The 23,013-nt window shown below is 46.6% G+C and overlaps 9 protein-coding genes across 9 annotated transcripts; 2 read left to right on the top strand and 7 right to left on the bottom strand.

Moving 5' to 3' along the window:
- Positions 1–502: 502 nt before the first annotated feature.
- Positions 503–2,107, top strand: BGW36DRAFT_403940 (transcription elongation factor S-II). Its single transcript, XM_046218911.1, has 2 exons — positions 503–894; positions 958–2,107. The coding sequence occupies exon 2, from the start codon at positions 980–982 to the stop codon at positions 1,871–1,873; it is 894 nt and encodes a 297-aa protein (XP_046076598.1). The 5' UTR covers positions 503–894; positions 958–979; the 3' UTR covers positions 1,874–2,107.
- On the bottom strand, positions 2,108–3,023 carry BGW36DRAFT_369568 (uncharacterized protein). Its single transcript, XM_046215155.1, has one exon. It carries the CDS (start codon positions 2,738–2,740, stop codon positions 2,126–2,128), a length of 615 nt encoding a protein of 204 aa, XP_046076597.1. The 5' UTR covers positions 2,741–3,023; the 3' UTR covers positions 2,108–2,125.
- A 178-nt stretch (positions 3,024–3,201) lies between these two features.
- Positions 3,202–5,409, bottom strand: BGW36DRAFT_354994 (putative beta-N-hexosaminidase; the record flags this gene model as incomplete). The annotated part of the gene is made up of 1 exon (XM_046213590.1): positions 3,202–5,409. One exon carries the CDS (start codon positions 5,407–5,409, stop codon positions 3,202–3,204), a length of 2,208 nt encoding a protein of 735 aa, XP_046076596.1.
- Positions 5,410–5,995: 586 nt separating this feature from the next.
- Positions 5,996–7,165, bottom strand: BGW36DRAFT_369566 (uncharacterized protein). Its single transcript, XM_046215154.1, has one exon. It carries the CDS (start codon positions 7,038–7,040, stop codon positions 6,345–6,347), a length of 696 nt encoding a protein of 231 aa, XP_046076595.1. The 5' UTR covers positions 7,041–7,165; the 3' UTR covers positions 5,996–6,344.
- A 995-nt stretch (positions 7,166–8,160) lies between these two features.
- Positions 8,161–10,507, bottom strand: BGW36DRAFT_369564 (putative 2,4-dichlorophenol 6-monooxygenase). The gene is made up of 5 exons (XM_046215153.1): positions 9,914–10,507; positions 9,614–9,859; positions 9,409–9,552; positions 9,142–9,339; positions 8,161–9,074 (listed from the first exon to the last, which is right to left on the bottom strand). The coding sequence occupies exons 1-5, from the start codon at positions 10,180–10,182 to the stop codon at positions 8,216–8,218; spliced, it is 1,716 nt and encodes a 571-aa protein (XP_046076594.1). The 5' UTR covers positions 10,183–10,507; the 3' UTR covers positions 8,161–8,215.
- Positions 10,508–10,923: 416 nt separating this feature from the next.
- BGW36DRAFT_414061 (beta-alanine synthase) lies at positions 10,924–12,713 on the bottom strand (the record flags this gene model as incomplete). Its single annotated transcript, XM_046219272.1, has 5 exons — positions 10,924–11,533; positions 11,575–11,754; positions 11,776–12,014; positions 12,087–12,401; positions 12,487–12,713. The coding sequence occupies 5 exons, from the start codon at positions 12,711–12,713 to the stop codon at positions 11,100–11,102; spliced, it is 1,395 nt and encodes a 464-aa protein (XP_046076593.1). The 3' UTR covers positions 10,924–11,099.
- A 314-nt stretch (positions 12,714–13,027) lies between these two features.
- BGW36DRAFT_443884 (polysaccharide deacetylase family protein) lies at positions 13,028–14,629 on the top strand (the record flags this gene model as incomplete). The annotated part of the gene is made up of 1 exon (XM_046221629.1): positions 13,028–14,629. One exon carries the CDS (start codon positions 13,028–13,030, stop codon positions 14,627–14,629), a length of 1,602 nt encoding a protein of 533 aa, XP_046076592.1.
- Positions 14,630–14,836: 207 nt separating this feature from the next.
- On the bottom strand, positions 14,837–17,639 carry BGW36DRAFT_369560 (fungal-specific transcription factor domain-containing protein). Its single transcript, XM_046215152.1, has 5 exons — positions 17,089–17,639; positions 16,457–17,027; positions 15,746–16,396; positions 15,335–15,678; positions 14,837–15,200 (listed from the first exon to the last, which is right to left on the bottom strand). Exons 1-5 carry the CDS (start codon positions 17,492–17,494, stop codon positions 14,902–14,904), a joined length of 2,271 nt encoding a protein of 756 aa, XP_046076591.1. The 5' UTR covers positions 17,495–17,639; the 3' UTR covers positions 14,837–14,901.
- A 61-nt stretch (positions 17,640–17,700) lies between these two features.
- On the bottom strand, positions 17,701–22,641 carry BGW36DRAFT_443882 (uncharacterized protein). Its single transcript, XM_046221628.1, has 2 exons — positions 21,827–22,641; positions 17,701–21,753 (listed from the first exon to the last, which is right to left on the bottom strand). The coding sequence occupies exons 1-2, from the start codon at positions 22,513–22,515 to the stop codon at positions 18,186–18,188; spliced, it is 4,257 nt and encodes a 1,418-aa protein (XP_046076590.1). The 5' UTR covers positions 22,516–22,641; the 3' UTR covers positions 17,701–18,185.
- Positions 22,642–23,013: the final 372 nt, after the last annotated feature.

The following is a 23,013-nucleotide window of genomic DNA, read 5'->3' as shown; positions in this document are numbered from 1 at the left end:
AAAGACAAGAGCCAATATGGATGTTAGAAAGGCTTACTGTATGATTAGTCTCATTGATGAGTGGAATTGTTTATCTTTTCATGGTGAAGTGAAAGTCCTGTAAGCGAAGATACCGGTTAGCTAGTCAGTTGGTCGATGGATTGTTTGCTCTGGTTGGCCCATAAGTGCAGATACTGAGCATATGCTGAACCTATGCCGAACCCATGCCAAACCGATAATGAGGTTTCTGTGCGAGTCAGCGCTGGAATTCTTTTCATAAGCCTATATAAATTTATAAATAAGAAGCCTTTATATCGAAATTAGCCGATTTTATCCTTTCTAGCTTTGCTAGGGTGGTTCTGTGCAAGGAATCGTAGACAATTGTAGACCATGAAGAGGTGTTTCCGTCCTAAAAGGGAAGGCCGGTAACATTCAACCAATAGAACAAGATTTGAAGCTGAAAGTGGGTCGGCCTGCCCAAAAGGGCACGCAAGTCCCTCACAAACATCCCGCGGCTGCTGTCGCAAGACACCTTTCCTATCACTGACATCTCGCTCTGTCCCTCAGTTGCGCTTCCCTTCGTGTTCTTCTGGATTCTGTCTTCCTCATATTATTTCTGTTTCCTATTTTTATGAATCCTGTCACTTTGTGTGTCGCTGCAATCCTTGGTACTTGCAAGATCCGGCTTCTACGGACTTTTCCCTGATCGCATACTTTGGTCGGAGAGATTTGTGCCACAGCTTATACGCTATCAGCTGAACCCATACTCTTCGGCCTTATCCTATAATTGAATTCGGTGAGTTTTGAGATACGTCAACATGCAAGAAAGGTTGTATTCAATCTGTGTCTATCCGAATGTCGTCCTTGTGGAGAATGCGCCATAAGAGCATCAGACTGCGCAAGGCACTTCATTTGGTAATCTTTTATCATCTGTTCTTGACGTGGATACATGTTGTTAAACTTGACTAACTATCATAGTCTACGTCGAGACAGCCCTACCATGGATGCGAAAGAAATCGAGCTCAAAGCCAAAGCCCTGACCAAGGCGGCGACGTCCGGCGATCCTCCAGCAAATCTGATTAATATTTTGAAAGACCTTCAGAAAGGGGTGCGGCCCACAGAAGATCTCCTCCGCTCGACCCGGATTGGTATCGTGGTGAACAAACTAAAGCAGCACAAAACACCGGACGTTGCGCGACTCTCCTCCGAGATTGTCTCCAAATGGCGAAGCGAAGTTAAACAAAAGTCGAATGGTTCTCCAACTCCGAATCGCTCGAGCACACCAAACACGGGCGCGGGGTCGCCCGTATCAGTGAGCACACCTGGAGATAGAGCGTCCAAGTCATCGGTACCGCCCGAAAAGCGCACATGGAAAGCCGACGGCGTGGATACCAGTGTTACATCAAACAAAACCCGCGACAGCTGCTTAGGGCTTATGTATGATGGTCTATGCTTCATGAGTACTGAATCGCCGAAGCTCGTGCTTGCGAAAGCAACCGCCATCGAAACCGCAGCTTTCATTGCGTTTGGCCCTGAAACGAAGGAGCAATACAAGACGAAGATCCGAAGTCTCTTCCAGAATTTAAAGAATAAATCTAATCCCCAACTTCGACAGCGCTTGCTGTCCAATGAAGTGACACCTGAAAAATTTGTTAAAATGACGCATGATGAACTCAAGTCCGACGCACGCAGAGAAGCGGACAAGAAGATTCAGAAGGAGAACATGGACAAGGCAATGGTCGCCCAGGCAGAACGAAGTATCAGCTCAAGCTTGCAGTGCGGAAAATGCGGTCAACGCAAGGTTACATATACCGAGGCGCAAACACGCAGTGCGGATGAGCCGATGACACTGTTCTGCACGTGCTTGAATTGCGGAAAATCTTGGAAGCAATGATTTTGCTTTTTGTCTTTTTTCTTTTCTTCCCAATTTTTCCACCTCATTTTTATTTATTTCTGTCTTGGTTTTTTTTTGGCAGTGTATGCATGTCGAGACTACTGCTCATCTCGAAAAGTGAAGGGAGTTAAGGGGTTTTTATTCTTATTCAACCATGTATCTTTATCAGACTTTCCCATACGCCTTGATGCTACCTCGATATTTCCTATTTCTAACATAGAATAATAACTAGCTTGGTTTTTCTTTTCCTGCTCATCCACAACTACCATAAGCTGACAATCCATCTCCTAGTTTATGCTTCGCTGGATAATCCGACTCCTTACTGCCTGTCATAGGCCGTACATTCATCTCCACCCCAGTCCCCTTTGCGACATGTTTCAACTCCCCACGACTAGCCAAAAATACTGCCGCTGTATCCGCCCAAACTTGATACTCCTGCACCTTCAACCCCTGCCCTGGACCCGGTTCACTCTCCCCTGTCAAGTCCTCCGACAAGGTAACCCTCCACATAAAAGTCTCATTCCAGCTTTCTCCAGTCTCCTTGTATGTGAATTGTGCTTGCCCTCGAAGACATATAGTCATATTCTGAGGATCTACTACCCAGTCATCCTCACTCTCAAATACCATATCCCTGTATGAAAGATACTCAGCGAGTAAATCAAAGTACTCGCCCACCCTAGAAAGACCGATAAAGTCGCGACCTAGGAAGGGCAGACCGTGTCGAAAATAGCAACCCCCGTGCTCGTGAACTAGAGGGATTGGGGAGGCTGTGAAGTGTGTTAAAATGGTCGAAGAGGGCGCACCAGCAGCAAAAGCGGAGATAAGGGAGTGGATGGGAGAGAGGAGGACGGGGCGTGGAGGTGGCATTTTCAATACATGTATCTGGCTCTTGTAGAGTTTCCTTTTTGTTATCCCTTTTTTGTTTTCGGTATTAATGCTTTTAATGATGTATTTGGTTTAGACCGTATGGGATTTTGCATGTTTGTTCTTCTTCGTCTCTCTCTTCATTAAAGAGTGGTCCCTTCCAGACCTGGAAGCTCTGACAATAGGCGCCGACAGGATAAGCGTGGTATGCCCGAGAATGAGAAGCAAGCTCAAGTTGAATTGAATTAGACTATGCTCATTTCCGATTTATGCAAGTGAATTGCCATGAAGGCGACATGTAGTGGAAAGGCGCAGCTTTATAGTAGGACTGACATGATCATGATGTAATCGGGTCTGTCCGGAAGTGGAAATAGGGCACAGGGTTAGGGCTACGAAGTATACAAGTCTACCGAACCTGCACGAATCGGTGTTTCACGATTGAAACTGTTATTTTTATGGTTGTACTACTTATGTGCTTGCTCGACAATGTTCTCCACCAGATCGATTTCCAGAATGCCGCCTTCCACCATCTCCAACGGGGCTACAAAAGCCATCTGGCTCCACGACTCATAAACATTGTGGCCCCCGAATACAAGAACCTCGAAACGGCCTACAAAATTACCCTCAACCCAGCATCTGCTTCCTCGTATAGCATCGCTTGTGATTGTAATCTTTATTGGGTGATCAAGAGAGGGATTGGCGATGGCCACTGGCACGTGCGAAGATTCCGTCATATTCCCTGGTGGCGTCCCCCAAATACGACCCATGCCAGGCGATTCAGGGAAATAGGTGCTGTCGTTGTAAGATGTTGAGCGTAGAGGGTAAGACCAGCCGTCAGAGGTGAAGACTAAAGTGCTGGAGGAATTGCTGGAGATAGGAGCGGAGAGCGAGAGAGACACGTCAGAGGATGACAGATTAAAAGGCCCAGACACGGATAACGTAAGAGTATAATTGAGACCTTTACTACCCTTATTGAGATGATATTTTTCGGAATGATGTGGTTGACGCTTCCAAGAAAACAGCGAATCGCCTCTTGATTGAGAAGGAAGTAATACCCGATCTAGGTTCTCTCCTGGGATGCGTGGTGTTAGGAAGTCAATTGTCTGGTCGATGGTGTCTCCGTGTATCAATGGCCCCCTTGATCCAGACCAAGCCCGAGCAGCGACAAGAGGTACCCCTCGTCTGATAGCATAGTAAGCCTCTAGTTGGGTGCTTGCGTCAGGACCGTTATCGTTCCACGCCGCAAATATTGCGCCTTTATTAGACTTTGATGCAGGATCCAGCACTAGTGTCAAATTTTCATAGTTAATATCGCGTGGATCCCATTGATTGCCTTGCTTATCACCATAATTTAGCAACTTGGTCTCGTTGAAAAAGACTGGGTATGGGGCTGGTGAAATTGGGACATGGTCGTTCTTGATTGACATGTATGCCCATTTATCCTCGGAATTAATAATATTATATCCAGCAGCGACTAATTGAGTAGGGTCCGACTGGCCCGCTTGCCAGTGCTGAATGGTGATATCTTTTGATATGGTGAGATTCGTGGGCGATGGTTCGTACGTGCCCCAGATACGAATCTTCTTATTTGATGTCTTCTGTATCCAGTCCGACATCTCGTTGACAAAGTTGATGTAGTCATCTGCGAGTGTCGAGTCATATTCGTCAGCGCCGATATGCACTTCCTTTGAGTGAAGCCGCGGGAGAAAGTCAGTCCATATGCTCTTGACTGTGGGAATGGTATCGGGATGGCTGAGGTTGAGTAAGTCCTTAATAAAGAGGGCTAACTCTGGTTTCCACTTGGTGATCGAAAGAGCATGACCAGGAGCTTCGATTTCTGGTATTAGGGTAACCCCCCGTCTAGCACAATGCTGCTGAAAGTCTTCCAGGTCATCGGGACTTAGAGTTTCATTTTTTCGTTGCACAAGGCCAGATAAACCATCGCTTATGGGTCTCATTGAGAATTGGGAGTATACTTTGTACCAAGTTTCGTTGTGACCACGCGATAATGGGTAATTGTCGGCCGAGTGATAGTGAAACTCGGACATTTTGAAAAAAGACGCATATGTACAGAGGTCCTTCAAGAACGACAGAGAGTACCATTTTCTCCCGGCGTCAAGCATAAAACCACGGGTAGGGTATGCGGGTGCATCAACAAAATGTCCGACGGGTAGCTTCATGTTGCTTGGGGAGCTCTCTTTTTGTATGAGCATCTGTAATAATGTCCTCGTTCCCCACCACATGCCCCTGGAACCAGTCCCTGCAATAACAACGCCTCCATCGGAGCGAATGTCAAGAGTGTACCCTTCTTCAGTCGCGACCTTATTTTGATAAGTCAGGTTCTGGGCCGAGAATCCTAGGAATATACCATTTCCGTGCTTGGGGAGTTTCTCAACCACGTTCAGTGACCATGGTGTGCTGGTGATATCCTCAAGGTCGTCAATAAAGGTTTGCGCAAATTCGTATGCCGAGGGAGGAATCAGCGTGAGCCCAGCAGAGTCCCTTCGTTGGGAGAACCTGCGCTCAATATAGACCTTCTTTTCGACCAATACCGAAGAAAAATCAATAAAGGACTGCGATTCATTTGAGAAAGTCAATGGGGGTGGAAGCAACTGCCAAGTTACAGCTGTTGCCAGTGTTAAAAACAGTGGCGCTACAAGAAGTCTTCTCATTTCCGTTTATATGAATTGGCAATCTTCTTTATTTACACACAGGTTCCTTAGTTCAACAATGGATGTTGACTTGGTATTAAAATAAGCACTCCGCATTCCGATGGGCCGACGGGATTATGAATCTCTGCAAGGATGTGTGCCTAGTGGGCCTTGGGTTGCATCATGATGGGCCACGTTTTTCATGTTGCAGTTGTTTTCCTGTTCCTTATCGCCCTCAGATCCGAGCGGTCTGAGATTCGAGCTGACGAAAGATTCATCTCGTCGAGAAAGTATTGACAAGTAACCTGGAATTCCAATATCACCAGTTGAGGCCATTGATATTCCATTCGATTTCAAGAATCGGATTGCCGGAATTTTGGATAGAGAATATTTCCCCAACCTGTGTCCACTGATAGAAATAGATAGTACGTACATGTATTCTTCGGATTGACAACTGCGTGGGGTGTGAAATTTCTCCGCATTTCATGACCCACTGCATCCCGCGCAATACTTCTGCTGTTAATACGTAAGAGCTTCAACGTTACATGTCTCCTGTGTGGGATGAAGTTTATCTCACAGCTATTCAAATTTAGAGTAGGTGTTATACATCGGAAGTAGTGGTTATTCTAGGTAGCCTATTTAAGCTTTGCTGTCTGGTCTAGGTTAGGACATAAATACGACAGCACAGTACAACATCGATCCCCTCAGTTTGCAGTTTAGATTGCCAAATTGGCCGTAATGCGACGCAAAGCAGGGTCAGCCAGCACTATTCTTCATGAAGCGGCCGTATATTTGTGCTCTCGACTGTAGTTTACATTGAAGATGGAATGGGAGCGGCCGTTTCGGATGTAGGCGCATTGCATAAGATTTATCGCGATAGGTATTAACCCTCCACAGCGCTGTACAACAAAAACAAGTACAAATTCTTGGTGATCGCATTAACGGATAAAAGCGTTTCAAGTGTTATGATCGTTCGTTGCTGAACTATTTGTTGCCTGTAGGCTTATTCTTAGCTCTTCGAGTCTCGTGATACTCTTCGTGAAGAACCCATCGTGGCCATAAGGCTCGATATAGTCTCTCGACTCGGTAAGTTCGTCTATCGCATTGTTGATCCACTCTGTGCCTGTGACAGTCTCCCTCCTTTCCCTAGCTAGCTCATTCCTCTTCTTGTCGTACGCTGCATGCTGCCGCGCAATTTGGTTTCGCTGCTGCTTATTAGGCCGCCCTGTCTTGAACTCGCCAACACACGCATCTTCGTCTGTCCATCGGTGGGGTACAATAACGGCGGGGGAGGGAGAGGTGCATGGATCCACCATGGCAGCACGTAGATCGATGATCTTCATCATTTGCTCATCCATTAATGGGTATGTTTCCTCGCACTCGCCATACCCACTCATCTTGAAGCTAGCATCAATATCCCCGTATGCGTTCCAAGCTAGATAAAGTAGAAGGTTGAAAGCGCATCTCACACCCTGCTCGTCCATTTCGGAGAGCCTCACGGCTTCAGGAAGAAATTTGACCATGGCTGCCGAGTAGTCATCGGATGTTCTCCAGGGCCTGTTTGGATTTCTTCTCGGGTTTTGGGGAGTCGGAGATATTGAGCGCGTCATTTTCGGCGACTGAGCGTTTGCGTTTCTCGCCAGCTCTGGCATCCACGTCGGAACTTATCGAAGCAAAGGCTAGGCGTGCTTGTCGTACCATTTCGATATTGTACGTATCATTAGATAAGTAGAAATAGTAGTAGTAGTAGTAATAGTAGTAGTAGCAGAAGTTAAGTTGGACGTGCAAAACGCGTCTCGGCGTGTCGCGAAAACGCGTTGAGTGACCAGATTCCGGTTTTGCCTCAGGCACTCCATCCTTTCGAAAACAGACAAGACCATTGAAGGACGAACGTGGTATTTATTATATGTTATATAGTTGTGTTCATAAAATAAAGAATTAACTTGGGAAATGTCTGTTGAATTTTCGGATTTTAAGTGAATTTTATAAAGTGAATTTTATAATCTGAATATCAAGCCAGTGTAAGCTTCACTTTACTCACAACTGGTTACGAGACACCTTCGACTCGGCAATGCACTGCGTCATATGTACAAAGTCTGAGTGATTGTTATTCTTATTACTATCATTTGCTTTTTGGATCTATCATATTAAGTATACATACTTTATATATTCTATTTTTATTTTTATGTTTATTTTATAGTGTTTCCAATTTCTGTATCTAATTCTAGGTTATTTCTATTTTTATTTTTATTGAAAGCTTATGTTGATCTTTAAACGACGCGCTTTAGGATAATAGATAGGTAAATGAGCGATACATGTAGGTTATTATGATTAGACTATAATGCTCTACATTTACAACACAATGAACATATACAGAAAGAGGGGAGGCAGAGATTATTTCCTGGGCACTTGAATAATCGTCAAGCACCCGACAGATAATCCTATTCTCAAGAACTACACCATTCATTTTATTACAGGGTGTGTGTATTAATACGCTGAACTCCCCTTTAAGGATATGCAGGCGATTTAACTAGAGCTACTATCTAGAGTACATGTCACTAGTGATGTTCAATGAGTGGGATGCTGCAACTTCCAGATAGGCTCTTCAAGGCATTCACTTCCTCTGTGTAATTATCTTCTGAAATATTATAATGTGCCTGTTCATGATAGGAATTAGGAATTCCCATGGGCATGGTTCTATGGGAATTGTCAATGTCTACTCAGATGTTATGGGCATAAAGACACATATTCGTATATGCATATGTATAATTCGTTTATTACAATAAAATTCTTATCATAAATAATAACATACCTCTATTTCACAGTGCTATATAGTAAATTTCAGTATGGTTGAAAAGTATTTACTGATCGCTGCGCCGTCTATACCACAACCGGATCCAACTAATCCATCTGGCCTGATAATTACTACGCCACCTTCGGCCGTGTCAATTCCAAATTCAGCATGTGCCTCTTGGGCTGGATCGTAGTACATATCGCCAAACGGAACCATGCCTATTGCCTCATACGGCGAGCAGCCCAGAGAAGCACTAACTGTAATCCATCCAATAGCTGGGTGAAGATAGAGTCTATTGTTGGCATAAAGAAAACTTCGCAGTGCTTGGAGTGCACTGCTCGTCGATTCTACTTTACCGGCGAACACGACGACCCAGAATTTCCCTTGGTTGCGTGCGACACGGTGTAGCCGCGTCTTTTGGTTGATTCCGGGAACCGTCAGCTCAACATCAGAGGCACGACTGCCCGCCGTGACACTGATGTCTACAGACGGAGTCTGGTTGAGAACATTTGTCGAATAAGAGATGCCCAAGCCGGTGTTGAAAGATGTAGTCTCCTCGAAAATCTTCCCCAGTACCAAGTACGGGTCAGCAGCCTTGTCACCTGTATACCAAGAAGGCCATTTGTGCGTCATGAGGAGGGATATGTCCTTGTCGTAGTCTATCAGCTTCTCAACCGCTGTCTTGCGTTCCAGACCATATGTCTCCAGCACCTCAGACTTGGTGAAACCTCGGACTTGTAAGGCAAGCTTCCAACCCAGGTTCACAGCGTCATGGATACCGGTGTTCAATCCTTGCGCAGCACCACTACTGTGAGTATGCGCGGCATCACCACAGAGAAAGATTCGATTTCTAGTGGAGAAATGACGAGCCATGCGCTGTCCGATAGTGTACCTATTGGTAGTCCCATCTATTAGCTTTATATTACTGTTCCTTATGTGTAATGAACAGTTTTACCCACAGTGTCCACCAGTGTACCTCACGAAACTTAACTTGGAATGGACTCATGGACTCGATTGCTTCCTTCACAACTACCTCTTCGGTTACTCCATCGGGGTATCTGGCGGCAATCTCCGAAGTGTACGCATAACCGATTCTCGTCGCTCCGTGGTCGAGGGGTGCCCAGAGAACGTTCCCATGTGTTTTGCTTTCGATCGCACTGAATTTTGTCCGGTTAGGATATCAAATTGAGGTATGTAGTTATACCAAAGGTTGTGGGTTGACTTACCCATAAGCACGATTTATCGGCATATCGGTGTCGATAATACCGTCCACTCGAATCCACTTATCTTCAGAAGTATCGCCATCAAAGGGGATTTCCGCATGTCTTCGGACAAAACTACGACCTCCATCAGCCCCTACGAGGTATTTACTTTTCTCACTCCATCAGCATCCGTGTCAAGATGACAATTCAATAGCCGGAGAGTGTATACCTCTTCAACGTCATTTTCTCTTGAGTCTTCGTATTGACCCAATAGGATTTCACACCGTACTCATCAAGTGATGCAGCGTCGTTCACCTCAAAGCCAGTGCACTCAGTAGAGGCAAAGTAGACCGCACCCACTGACTTTAATTTTTCCCGGAAAATAGCCTCTGTGTATCTCTGACGGAGAACCAGTGCGAAATCGAATACAGTGCCCTTGATATTTTCCATAAACGTCCACACCCGCCCCGGCACTCTATGCAAGTGTTCAGCGAGACATTGTAATCAAGGGGGCTGACCGTCTACTTACTGTTCCACTCCATCCTTGTATGTGACGCTCGACCGACATGCAAATCCCAATTGCAACATGGCATTAGCTAGGTCAAGCTGGTCGAGCTGTTCCATTGTGCGTGGAAACAAAGCAATGGCCCGTCCAAAGGTATCCTGTGTCTCTTTGTCCTGTTTCTCTAACACGCACACCGACACGCCGAAACGTGCCATTTGGTATGCAACTAATAGACCAACAGGCCCACCACCTACGACGACCACATCAAAATCTAAGCCCAAGTTCACAGCCATGTTTGTCACTTGGGGAGAGATTAAGAATCCTCAAGAGCGATGCAAATTCGGAGATAATTTCCACTGAGGTGCGTTTATATGGGGAATTCAGAGACTGACGTCTCACACGGTAAACTACTCTCAGCTGCCTTTTTTGGTCTAATTTTCCCTTTTTTTTGGCCCTGCAATGTGGTCGCACGTCCGACAGAAGAGTCAAAAACACTCCTGACGGCGTTCTATCGCCCGTTGATAAGAGCTGTCCAATGGTTATGTGGCGAAACTTGTGCGGAGCGGGCGACGGCTACGGCGGCGGGTGGTATCATCTGATGAAACTCGGGCGTCAGAGGATAGGGCCTTGATCAGAATTCATGATGACACCAATGCATATTAATAATCTCATCTTACTGTGATTCCGATGCCGATTTCAAGGTGGAGTGATGATAGATCATTTCCATTTCGAGTTCACGTATATGTGCTTCACTACTGACCACCCAATGCTAACGATTTATTAAGAAAATAGTGTAAAATATTTTGAACTTTTAATAATATACAATTCTAGGTATATATAATTGCAATTATTTGTTGGGTATAATATGGACTATTCAATACCTCTCAATTAGAGAGTTCTGGCGATCCATTCAAGAGATACTCTGTATGATTGCAAGACACAGCTCGTTCTTCCACGTTATCGCAGCTATATATCTCTATGTCAAGCAAACAATGGTATTAATTGAAGGAAATTGATTAATGAGCTCACTAGTAAATTTGTAGGATCATGTAGCTTAATCCTCCTTTGTCAAACACAATATGGTTACTCTACACATCGACGTAAACAGGGGTGGCTGGAAGCGGTAGTCCAATGAGAACTACTACTCAGAATAGATAATTATCTCGGATAATCCTGACTTAGCTCATGGCCAAGTAATTTTCTATTCGTGCTACGAACTGAACCTCTTTCGATCGTATCGAAGAGCTGCCTGCAGTGCCACAGATGCTCCCATTGCGCAGTCTTCGGGTGTACAGTACTCTTGCGGATGATGACTGACACCCTCTCTACAAGGTACAAATATCATACTCGATGGCACTCGTTTCGAAGTACTGACGGTGTCGTGCCCAGCACCACTCACCATGTGTCGAATTTGGGATTGGGGATCGAGCACGACCGCTTCCGCAGATTCCTGGACACAGTCAATGCAGCTCGGATGAAATTCGACCTCTGGGGAATCGAAATCCAACTGCCACTCCACCATACACGGCTTTCCTCCACGCTGGGCAATCTGCGCGAATTCTGACCGCAACAAAGTCTCTGTCTGTATCACGGCGTCCATGGTCGGCCCTCTGACATCGAGACTGAAGGTTGCCAGACCGGGGACTGTGTTGACGCTTCCAGGAATGTCTGTACGATGCCGACACTGGCCAAACAACCATATGTGGCGACAGCTTCTCGAGCATTGACGATCATCTGAGCGGAAGCATACATGGCATCCGCGCGATGTTCAAAGGCAGTCGTACCAGAATGGCAATCCGATCCAGTCACTCGGATTCTGTACCAGCGATATGCTTGAGCGCCGATGGCCACCCCAACACTTTGTCCTCAAGATACCAGATATGGACCCTGCTCGATATGCAACTCAAAATGAGCAGCCATGGGCATCGCTTCGTATGAGCACGGTATATCACCTAGGTACTCAATTTTCTCGAGCGCACTTTTGACCGTGTCTGGTTGTGTGCTGGCAGTTGGTAAAGATGCCATTGTTGGAACTTCTTTTAAAGAATGAGCATGCGCCAAGTAGAAACTGCCAGCCCATACGCCGGAGGCAAGGATTGTCATTGGAAATCGGGCCCCCTCTTCGCTGAAAAACAAAACAAGTTAGCAGAACTGTTCCGCTGGACTAAAGCATCAGGGATAAAAAAGAAAATCTTACTTTGTCCAATTGACCACCCCAATTCCACCCTCCGACTCAATTCCTAGGTCGTCTATTACCTGCAATGCTTCAATTCCGGCCAAAACGCCGAGAATGCCGTCATATCTGCCGCCTGTTGGCTGCGTATCTAGGTGACTGCCGATGAACGTGGCAGGCACATCCTTCCTGCGCCCGGGACGTACCGCAAATATATTTCCCATCTCATCAACATCCACACGGCATCTCAACTGTTTCATTTTCTGTACAAACCAGTCACGAACACTTTTATCATCTTGAGACAAGGCGAGACGCTGCATCCCAGTTTCCGTAGGATCACTTTTGTTCAATTAATATTTATCATAGATTGATAGACGGTTATTCACGGTGATGTGTTCCGAGAATAACCAAGTAGCTTGCTCACCTCCCCCATCGAATTCCCGATCCCCATTGACAACTGAAATGTAAGTCGTGCATTAACCTGTCCTTGTTGGCTCTCAGAGCGGATAATTCGGCCTCAGACAGGTCACCTGTAAATGCCCTAGGCTGTGCTGACATTGAAATTTCGCGGATGGAATACTGGCCAAATGGTTTCGTGTAGGAACAAACACGCTTTGCGGCCGTGGTAGAACGTAACCTTGTGAGCAGCATTGTTGGTATCACCTTTCGAGTTCAAGCATCAGAGTCATCTCTCGATTAGTCGTTCTGAGATATACTGGGTCCAATTGCTGTCCCATCCTGCCTGTTTCTGTTGTGGGAATTCGTTGGCCGACGAATGCCACGGCCATGCCTATCCGGAGATCGGCCGTCGATTCGGGCAACTTTTCGGGCGTGACATCAGCTATTTGGACATATCTGCTTCAGTGCACTCCCAATGTTCTTACTCCCACTCTACAGATCCTAAATTCCAATTTACTTGCAGAGTAATTAATAGCTTTTTCTCCGAGCCAACCAAATCGTAAGATATGGGGCTCATACCAGCGCGCAAAGCAGTTGCGGTGCAAATCCGGCAGGATCAAATCATCAAGATCACTAACACCCATGGAAAGCAAGTCGTTGATTTCTGGGCATTTAATCCAAATGACACTCACGACTTTCTTTCAATGGTTCACACGCGAACTGTTCTTCGCAAGGTTTCTGTCCGCGTTGGAGATGCTATTGTGAGCACGCGCCGCAAGCCGATGATCACTATCGAAGAGGACACGACCCAAGGAGTACATGACATTATCTGGTCAGCTTGTGATGCTGAGCGCTATCGAATGCAAGGAGTTAAAGGACACCATGATAACTGCAGTGAGAATATGCACACCGCCCTGAAAGAGACATTTCCAGCTTTCCAAATCCCCGATGATTGGGTACCAGATCCGTTTAATCTGTTCATGAATGTCGCTATCGACCACCATGGTGGACTTGATATTAGACCCCCAACTAGTGAGAAAGGTCAGCATGTCGTATTACGAGCCCACTCGGATTTGATCTTGGTGATGAGTTCTTGTCCACAAGATATCGAGCAAGTCAACGCAGGCATGCCCACCGACTGTGAATATGATATTCTCACCACGCTGCCAGGCACTGGCGCTATACCCACATCAGAAAATTTTGGTATTACATCAATTCCTAGAAGTATTGACAAATTCCGTCATCGCAAAGTCAAGGTTGCCCTTTCTTTCGACTTTGATGCCATCTCGCACTGGCTCGGCACTGGTTGCCATCCTGACAACAACATGGCGGACTACAGCTCAGGGATATTTGCCGGTCGCGTGGGAGCTATTCGACTCTTGAACATGTTGAAGAAATTTCAAGTCGCTGACAAAGTGACCTGGTTCATTCCAGGACATACCATGGAGACATTCCCAGCGACGGTTCAGCAAATTGTCGACTCTGGGGCCGAAATAGGACTACACGGCTACGCCCATGAGGGAATTTATCAAATGACACCGGCACAGGAGCAAGATGTGCTTGAAAAATGCATTGACGTTGCGACCAAGCTCTGCGGCAAGAGACCTAGGGGATATCGAGCTCCCATGTATACGATCCGGGAGACAACGGTGGAGCTGCTGCGCAAACATGAGTTTCTATACGACACCTCACTCATGCATCATGATTCACAACCTTATTTCACCCCAAGTGACCCACCCATTGAGCCAATTGATTTCACAAAAGATGCCTCCTCATGGTTGCACCCGACTCAGTTAGCCTCCAGCAATCGTCCTCCCGAAGGTCAGATTCCACTTGTGGAGATTCCATGTGGATGGTATAATGAAGATATGATGCCCCTGCAATATTTGCCGCATCTGGCCAACAGTAATGGGTATGTCAGCACCCGCATGGTTGAGCAGATGTGGAAAGACAAGTTTTTGTGGTTGTGGGAGAACAGCGAGGATGGTAACGAATCGACAAGCTTCGTCTTCCCTATTCTCATGCATCCTGATACGAGTGGAATGTCACATATTATTGGCATGTCAGAGCGGGTTCTAGCATGGCTGAAAAGTTGGGGTGCAAGTGTGCAGTTCTCCACACATGAAGACATCGCTCGCGAGTGGTTGGCTGAGCAGAAACTGAACTAGATCGTTATTAACACGGTTATTATCGAAAATTGGACTAATAAATGGGGTTACAGCAGTTCTGTAACATTTCTAAGATTTATATAGTCATATCAGTTGGGTTGTTCTATACTACCTAATTCGTGTTGATGTTAGAATATCTAGAATTGAATTCTGTAGAGGAGTATGAAGAAGATCTGTGTCAAATCAAGAGATGTAACAAATCAATGTGCTGAAAGCCGACGTAAAATCTTATTTTATGTAAAGAGTGTATAAGTGGCATATAAGACCATGGCCTACATAATAAAAATTTCTCCTAACTCAACGTCATTGTTATGAGCTTGCAAGTCTAAGAGAATATGAGCAGGAACATCCATCTTTGTACCACCAACAACCTTTTCCAAACCAGCAAAATAAATTGCATCGAGTCGTATCGCAGCAAGTTTCAGCACTGGCCACGCTCGCGCTTGTGTGCGCAGTATCTGCTTCCATCTCTCTAGAAACTGTTTGTTCTCCACGGCTATTTTCATCGATTTTGACTGTACAAAGAGAAGGAGAATGAACGTGGATATATAGGCAAACTGATAACGAGCGTCTATATGAGAAATTCGACGTCAGTGAAAATCGGTGGATTGGAGGAAAACATATACATCAAGGCAAACAGGGCTGGGAGCTTGGAGATTAAGAAAAAAAAGCCGCTGCTACGCTCGACCCAGATGGATAACCTACATGAAGGCCAGAAGTCGATAAAATCCTTCGACATCAAACCGGAAACTAGCTCTACCGCCAGTTTAGCACAAGCTTGGCCACCTTCGAGCAGTGCAGAGGTTGACTGAGAATCGCCACTGTCGTGGTCAGGGACAGGTGGTCGAAGGATGGCTCGAAGAATAAGGACCTCCAAGGTCATGCGTGCAACTCGTAATGGGGCCCATTGATGAAGTTCCACACTGTCGAGACTAGCATTTTGGTCAAAAAAATAGCGTTGTTGCCAATCATTGAGCCGTTTCCGGAGTGGCTGCGCGAGAGAGATAATTTCCTCGAAAGCTTTTGGCTTGTATATGAACTTGACGGTGCTACAACATACAATCATTCGAAATTAGCTCGATAGGGAACAAACTATACTTTCCGACTCGAACTTACTAAAAGGTATCCAGGATGTCATTGGCAATTAATCCCAGGTCGCACATGGCTAGGAAGTATGAACTTCGACTACGAATGCGGTACTGGACCTCTACATCTTTATATTCATTGACTTCCAGGTCATTCAATTCGACCATGCGAACAAACCAACCTTCGGCATGGACATGGGATGGACGACCGAGAACTAAGGCACGCCATGTATGGTCGATGTAAATTATCCACCATAACCTCTTCCGTAGCTGAATCTCCCATCTGGGAAGTCGCCAGTTAGATGGATCTAAATTCAAACCCAAGCTTTCTGCAGCCGCTAACCCAGAGCATGAGAGCGCCCACAAACCCGGCGAGTCCCCGACTGCGAAGTTCTCCGGAGGTCGCTGCAATAGTAACAGACACAACTGCACCAGCCAGAGGCGCGGTTTCTGAAACAGACGTTGCAGGCTTCGATAGGCAATGCCCCAGAGCTTATTAGTTTCTGGCTGCATATACGCCGCATCGACACACAGCCGGTCATCCAGGAAGTCAAAGTGAATGGCTAGAGCATACGTTGCAGCCATAATACCAACAGGAAGGTCGCGTCCATCGCCGGAGCATAATTGATCGTACTTTCGGGCTGAGAAGACTGGATAGGATGGTTGGATGAATCGAAAGAATCTGCGAGATCTATCAGTTCCTATTTGCATATCGACATACAGTTGGGTCTGTGAGGCTCACAGATTCACTAATCGAGTGCCCAAGTCTTTCGGAATAATCTTTTTCAACAAATCCCAGTCGTCGTCTTCCGAGTTGTGGACGAAGAAATCTTGGTCTATAGACCTGATGTTCTCTTCACATATACTCTCGTTGAATACCTGGAAATTAATCGGTGCCGTGTCCCCTTGTAGAGTCGTAGTAGTCAAAGCACATGTCCGACCTTTGTGCAAGTCCATGTCGCCGGTCATTTTGCGATAAATAAGTCTACGCATTGTGTAATTGTCGAAAGCATCATAATGAAAATTGCGCAGAAGGAATGGATCAGTCTCGCTCGATAATCCAATCAATTGCGATGAGTATCCCGGTCTAGTCTCCAACGAGAATTCTTCAGGCCAGTCCATCGCATTTCCACCATGCGTAATGGGTGATGGGGAACCTCTGATATCTGACATCTGACTTCTAATCGCCGGAGAGTCGGTTCTTGAATGGATTTGCTCCAGTTCTATTGCCGAAGAAGCAGTACCCGGTCGACCTTGAGAGTCCCCCATAGTAGCAGGCTGGCTTCCAATATAATCATCCTTCTCGATGAACACTAGTACGGGTTACTATACTGAGAAATGCAACAAACCTCTTATGTTTTTGAGATTCCTTACCATTCCCCGACGCCATAAAAGGCCAACTCATGTTACTAGACAGGCCAGGGTTGAATGGGGGAATTTGGGTCGAAGGGGCAGACGCAACAAACATGTCTTCATTGAAAACAAGGCTGTCATGCATCCAAGTGGCGTCACCTGTCTGGCACTGTGAGACATCTAAGGTACTATCTGCCTGTCTCTGATCCGACACACCACAATCTGTCGAGATAGGTAGTCGTCCCTTCTTGAGCGGCTGAGAAAAAAATGTACATTCTTTCCGTTTCTTCTTGCATAGCTCGCAAACACTATTATCAGCTAGGATTCTGCAAACGGACTTACGACTCCGGCAGAGGTCACAGGGTCGCTGTCTTTTCGAGCGGTACTTGCGTGGCATAAGCGCGTGTTCCATTTCTTGGCCGGCCATCTCTATTGCTTTGACTTCTTGTTATTCGAGGGGAATCATTATAATTATCCTGGTCAGTGCGGTGGATTGCTTTAGGAATCACTGAGGTCGTTCGCGGTTGATGCGGAAGGAGAGAAATAAGTTAATTCTAATGACTTGACTATTTGAGCATCATATTCTTATCTCCGACAGATTGCCTCTTTTGGTCTGGTAGAAATATCTCCTCGGCCGGTGTTTGCGCTGTTTGCATAGACCACACCACCATGCCACTATTACCCGCCAGGGTTATAATAAAATGTCAGCCAATAAATACCAAATTAATTACTTTCACTAATGAGGGGAAAATTTTTTCGGCCAACAGTTATGAGCTTGGACCCCTTCCGAATGCTGAAAATACATACACCAAATTCAAATCCAAGCAAGATTAAAGTAATACATACAGCAGCGTCCTGAAGTGATGGCGAGGCGATGCACATTGGTATGGTGGAGACGTGGATTCACCAAAAGGACCTGTAGTTGTTCGATATCGATGGCTCTACAGACAACGCCTTACCCTTGCGGGTTGGAATATGCGGCACAGCTTGATTAGACGAATAGCTATGGCAACTACTTCGATTCCTTCCGTTTGCCTCCCCAATTCTCTGGATTTATACCTTATCCTGGGCATCCGAAGTCGATCAGTATCAACTCAGATCGGCTTCGCTTCGATACTTCAATCTTGAGCCGCACCGTCTTCCCCCATATTTTCCGTAGCTTGGTCGTGGACCTCTGTTACCCTCTCAAGATCATTCTGCAACTCATCCCAAGACTGGCCCGCTTTGAAAACATTACTCCACATTTCTTGGGCTCCCTTCACCAGTTTAGCATCTACGCCAATCTCATTTGCGAGTTGATTCGGGTCATTAAAGACCTCACTGGCTTTGTACGCCCATTCCATGTCCATTGATCGGGACTGATCAGTGAGATTAGTGAGAAGATTTCTGATTTTCCAGACCAGGTCGACCCATTCTCTTTTGTCCTCTAAGTTGACCTCCTTGTAAGGCTCCAAAAATTCAACAAGCCGTTCTAGCCCGTTGAATGACACCTCTAATTGCGGCAGATTGTCAGACATAGAGGCGAATAAAGGAGAGAGGTGCTTCCCGAACACCTTCATCAAAGGCAAAGAGGCCTTGCTGAATTGCATTTCGTCGCATGCCTGCTTCGCATGCCGATAGGCAGCAGGAGTATCATGCTTCGCTAAACAATCCAGGACCTGACGCAGGAAAAGGCTGGAATTTTCAGCCACGCGGGAAAGCATGGCCTGGTGAGCATCGTAGTCGTCGGCGACATCCAGTTCCCCGAGCCGGCGGCACACTTGGCGGAACTTCGAGGCCACAAGGACATGGCCATCGCGCTCTGCGACTTGGAGGCCTCTTCGGGCTGCGGCTATGGCCTGCGCTAGATCCCCCTGGCGGGTGTGTGTTAAGATGGGTGCTATAAGATCGCTGTACCAAGGGGGAATGCCTTGAAAGAAGTCCACCTTATGCATATAGAAAATCAAGTCGGCGTACCAGGCCATGTTCACTGGATTTCCCACGTAATGGAGGCCTTTGAGCCCATCAAATGGTTTCAGGAAGTTGTCAACCATCATGTCGAGGATTACTGACTGTGTTGCAAATTCGTCTTCAAAAGAGCTTCCGGCCGCGGTGTTCGGGCGACGTGCTCTGTCCTCTCTTAACTTGCGGACGTAATCTTCAAGTTGGACAGTCGAATCGTTGGTGTTGTTGAGTAAACCTATCACGTCATTGAGGAATGAACCCAGCAAACTCCAGCCATCTTCAGACTGTGCTCGCGCAGTTTTGACAGCCTCGATGCTTCGATCGATGTCGTCCTGGCTGGAATTTGGCGACATTAATGCAATTCGCATTTCGCTTATCAAAGCTTTCATTTCAGCCGCTTTGAAGTTGTCCTCCATCAACTCCTCCTTCCCCGTTCCCATACGACGCATTGCTGAAACCCTGCCCAGCAGTAGTTTTCGAAGACGTAGCGGCGTAGCTCGTTTGGCTTCTATGCAGTATCGCTGGGTCATGTCAATGGCCCAATTCAAAAGGTAGAGAAATGGCCCTAGTGGCTGGAGAAGCGGTTCATCCATGGAGTTAGGCATTATAGATGCCGCCATGTCGATATATTCCAGCACAATATGTGTGAGAAACCAGGTGCAGAAATCCTCCGTCGAACCACATATGGGAGCCAGAACATGGAACGAAGACCAGGCAAATGGCATGCCGCTCTCGAGAAACATTTCCCTTACGGCTGGAACCGTTATCATAGCTAACAGGTGACGATATTTCTGGTGCAAACCAACAACAGCTGTTATCAAGTTCCATTTCTCTCTCTGGATAAATGGAAACGCGAATGATTTGATGGCCGGAATGTCCTCGGTAACTGCAGGATTCAACTTGGCCATTTCGAGTGCCCTATTCTCAATGCAGTCAAAGAAGCTAATGAATACCCCGTCACAGTGCAGAATTCTCAAGATGCGCCGAATCCACAATGTGAGAGCAGGGTGAATATGATATCCAGGGGTTCCATCGATTAGAGGCTCGGTTGGCGTGGTGAGTAAATTGGCTCCCAAGAGCAGTCGCACAACGTACTTTAGAGAGCGTGCCATGGCCTCTTTCGAGAACTGTGGTTCTTCTGATTCAGGTGGAAGTCCCTCGTTCATAATAGACCAAAGCTTAAATGGCAGAAATGACGCTCCTAGTCGAACTTTCGGTATCTTCTCGATGATCATTCCAATCATTGGCACATTTGCCATCATGGAAAATTTAACCTCGAAGACAGTCACTATAGCATCAGGGTGGGGTAGAACGTCTGTCCATAAGCCAATGGATAGCAACGCCCATATTTCCTGGTACCTGTTGTGTCGACCCAGAAAGGCCAGGACTGTCAGCATGAGCTGATGGACACGACCCAGCCCTTCACTATCGTCGAGATCTAGCGTCTTGAACCTATTAATTTTGTTCTCAAAGATGTCTTCAATGTAGCTGAGGAATGTATTTTCCCCGTCATTCGGTTCTCTGGATGAGGTTGGTTGGCTCCAGGACAGAATAGTTTCAAGTCCATGAAATCTCTCCTGTAGCGCGCTTGAAAGACTCTTCATAACCATGGGGTTGTATTGCAGCATTTCGAAGATGCGAAGCAGGTGAGTGTCGGGTGATTCCTGAAAAGAGCCTGTCTCTTGAGTTTGTAGCTTGAATGACGAGATAAGATTTTGGGCATCTGTCGTGGTCAACTGGCGACTAATGGAGAACACATTGTCGTCCGTCCTGGTCTTAGAACAAATTGACGGCGAACATGTTGCCACTATGAATTTCAAACTGGACACTGACAAGATCTCGACAACGCGAAAGAAGCTAGTCCATCCCTCCAAGGTATCGTCACTTTTTGACGACTCGTGAAAAAGCTCATCGATTCCGTCGACGAGGATGATATAATCATGCCCTTTGGTCATTGCCACCATCTCCCTAATGTAATCGATGGCACGCGGATGCGTTGTGTGCGCTGCATTGTCGCCAATTACGGAGTTCCTTATGAACTTCGCAAGGGCATGAAGACCAACAGAGCTGTCGTGTTCGAGGTCAGTATCTATGAGAGACACATTTACGTAGACGACATTCTGGAACAAATGGATCTGCTTCCACCACCAGGCTAGATGCTTCATGAGGAGAGATTTTCCGGTGCCAATATCACCAATGAGCACTTGGAATGAAGTCTGCCCTCTCATCAACCTGCTCAGTCGATGGATATCGTCTTCTCGACCAATGATCTCTGGCAGCTTGGACGGTGCATATGCTCTGGCAATTTCCGGTTTTGATGGTATGCCTGCTAGCCGGAGATCAACACCGTCGACTATGTAGACTGCAGGCACCAATGAATCCTGGATCTCGACAAGTTCCCCATACTTGGCACGACGCGAGGAATCCGCCTGCATAGCACGTCGGGAAGCATATGCAGCTTCGACAAATGTCTTTCCTTCAAGGCAAAATGCCGTATAGAAGGAGGACGTCAAGATCGCCGCACCACTAGCCTTGAGTTCGTACCTCATGGCATAGACGCCTCTGATTCCATGTGTCAGGAAGTGGAGTGCCAGGTGGCCGAAGGTGGAGGTGGTTTGAGCAGTTCGGCAAGCGCATAACACTGTCCATTCAACTCCGTTCCTTCGAAGAACATTGGCAACAGAGGAAGCCGTATAAGCTGTGCGATACTTCGAATTGGGTTCGGTGAACTCGAGAACCGGGCTACTCTCATACCGAACAAGTCAGTTCTTAAATTGAAGGCAACTTCTATATTCAGGTAGGGATATGATCTTACCCTTTATTCTTGTCAATTTTGCCATGAAGATCAAAATGAACCAGATGGATCCTTTCAGATTCTGACCTTTCGTCTAATGCCTTTTCAAACTCCTGGAAAGTCCCTGTATGCACAAAAGCCAACTCTACCCCCGGCGCTCCTTCCAGCGTTCGCACTAGTGGAAGACTCGTCAGCCGAGGAGGTACATCACCCTTTTTTAAGTCTGACCGTGCTGACACGACCAAGATGCGGAAAACGCCGTCGATGGCCTGAGTGGATGAAGGAAGCAATGGGTCCAGGGCTGGCGTCCGCAATTCCCTGTGAACGATGACCCTGTGCTCGGAGCCATCGAGGTGCTCGAGTACTTCCCAATGAATTCGATCAAGCTCATGCTGGTCTTGAGATAAGTTGATGTGGAGAATGACGGTCGCATAACCGTCCAAGGATGAGCCGATGTCTAGTTGATTCCAGAGTAATATGCCGTACCGACGGAGCTCTGCCGCGGCTGCGCGAGCACGATATTTTGCGAATGGTTCGAGTGTGAAATCTTCCAGATACCACCGGACTAGATTATCTTCTGCTTGTGACTTAGAAGGGTTTTCCAGATCGATGGTTTTATTCATGCAATCGGTGGAGCTTATTGCAACCTTCCATGATCGAGGAGATAGAACAGCCGCCTGTTGGCACCAGATATGTATGGTTTTGGACATTTAGTCAAGAAGCGTGGAAATAGGTGTGTCTTGCATCGGGACAAGACTGTCTGCCTCAACTTATGAAGTGCTCATAGCATGTATTTACCCACAGCTTGGGCCCAGAGAAGAGGCTGGATGCTGTCCTCCGGGCGGAGTAACCCGTAGGAGGAGGATAGATGCCCGTGGCGACTGATGGTGTTTAGTGGCTTGGGGGCTGTGCACCACGTCAGCCTTCTGGCGAGTCTCTTTTGGCAAGCTTTGTATTTTTAGCCGTGTGGCGCTCGATTTCATGGGGTGTAGCTTGTTGCTGCGCCTGTGGCTTGACGCACTGCGATTAATCAGAGTGTAGGACCTTAGGGGGGCTTCCGATACACGAACATTCTGCAGGTGCGCTGGCTGATTTGGCGCATTCATATCTTTCCTTGTTAATATCTTCTCATCTCGGCAGGTTCTAGCGATTTCTAGTGGGGATATTATCGAGGCTGAGTTCCACTGTTATAGGTCCTAACGTCATCT

Source organism: Talaromyces proteolyticus (assembly GCF_021365285.1).
Source record: "Talaromyces proteolyticus strain PMI_201 chromosome Unknown BGW36scaffold_2, whole genome shotgun sequence".
Classification (NCBI taxonomy): Eukaryota; Fungi; Ascomycota; class Eurotiomycetes; order Eurotiales; family Trichocomaceae; genus Talaromyces; species Talaromyces proteolyticus.
Note: the sequence above shows the minus strand (reverse complement) of the source record. Positions and strands in the feature narration are given on the sequence as shown.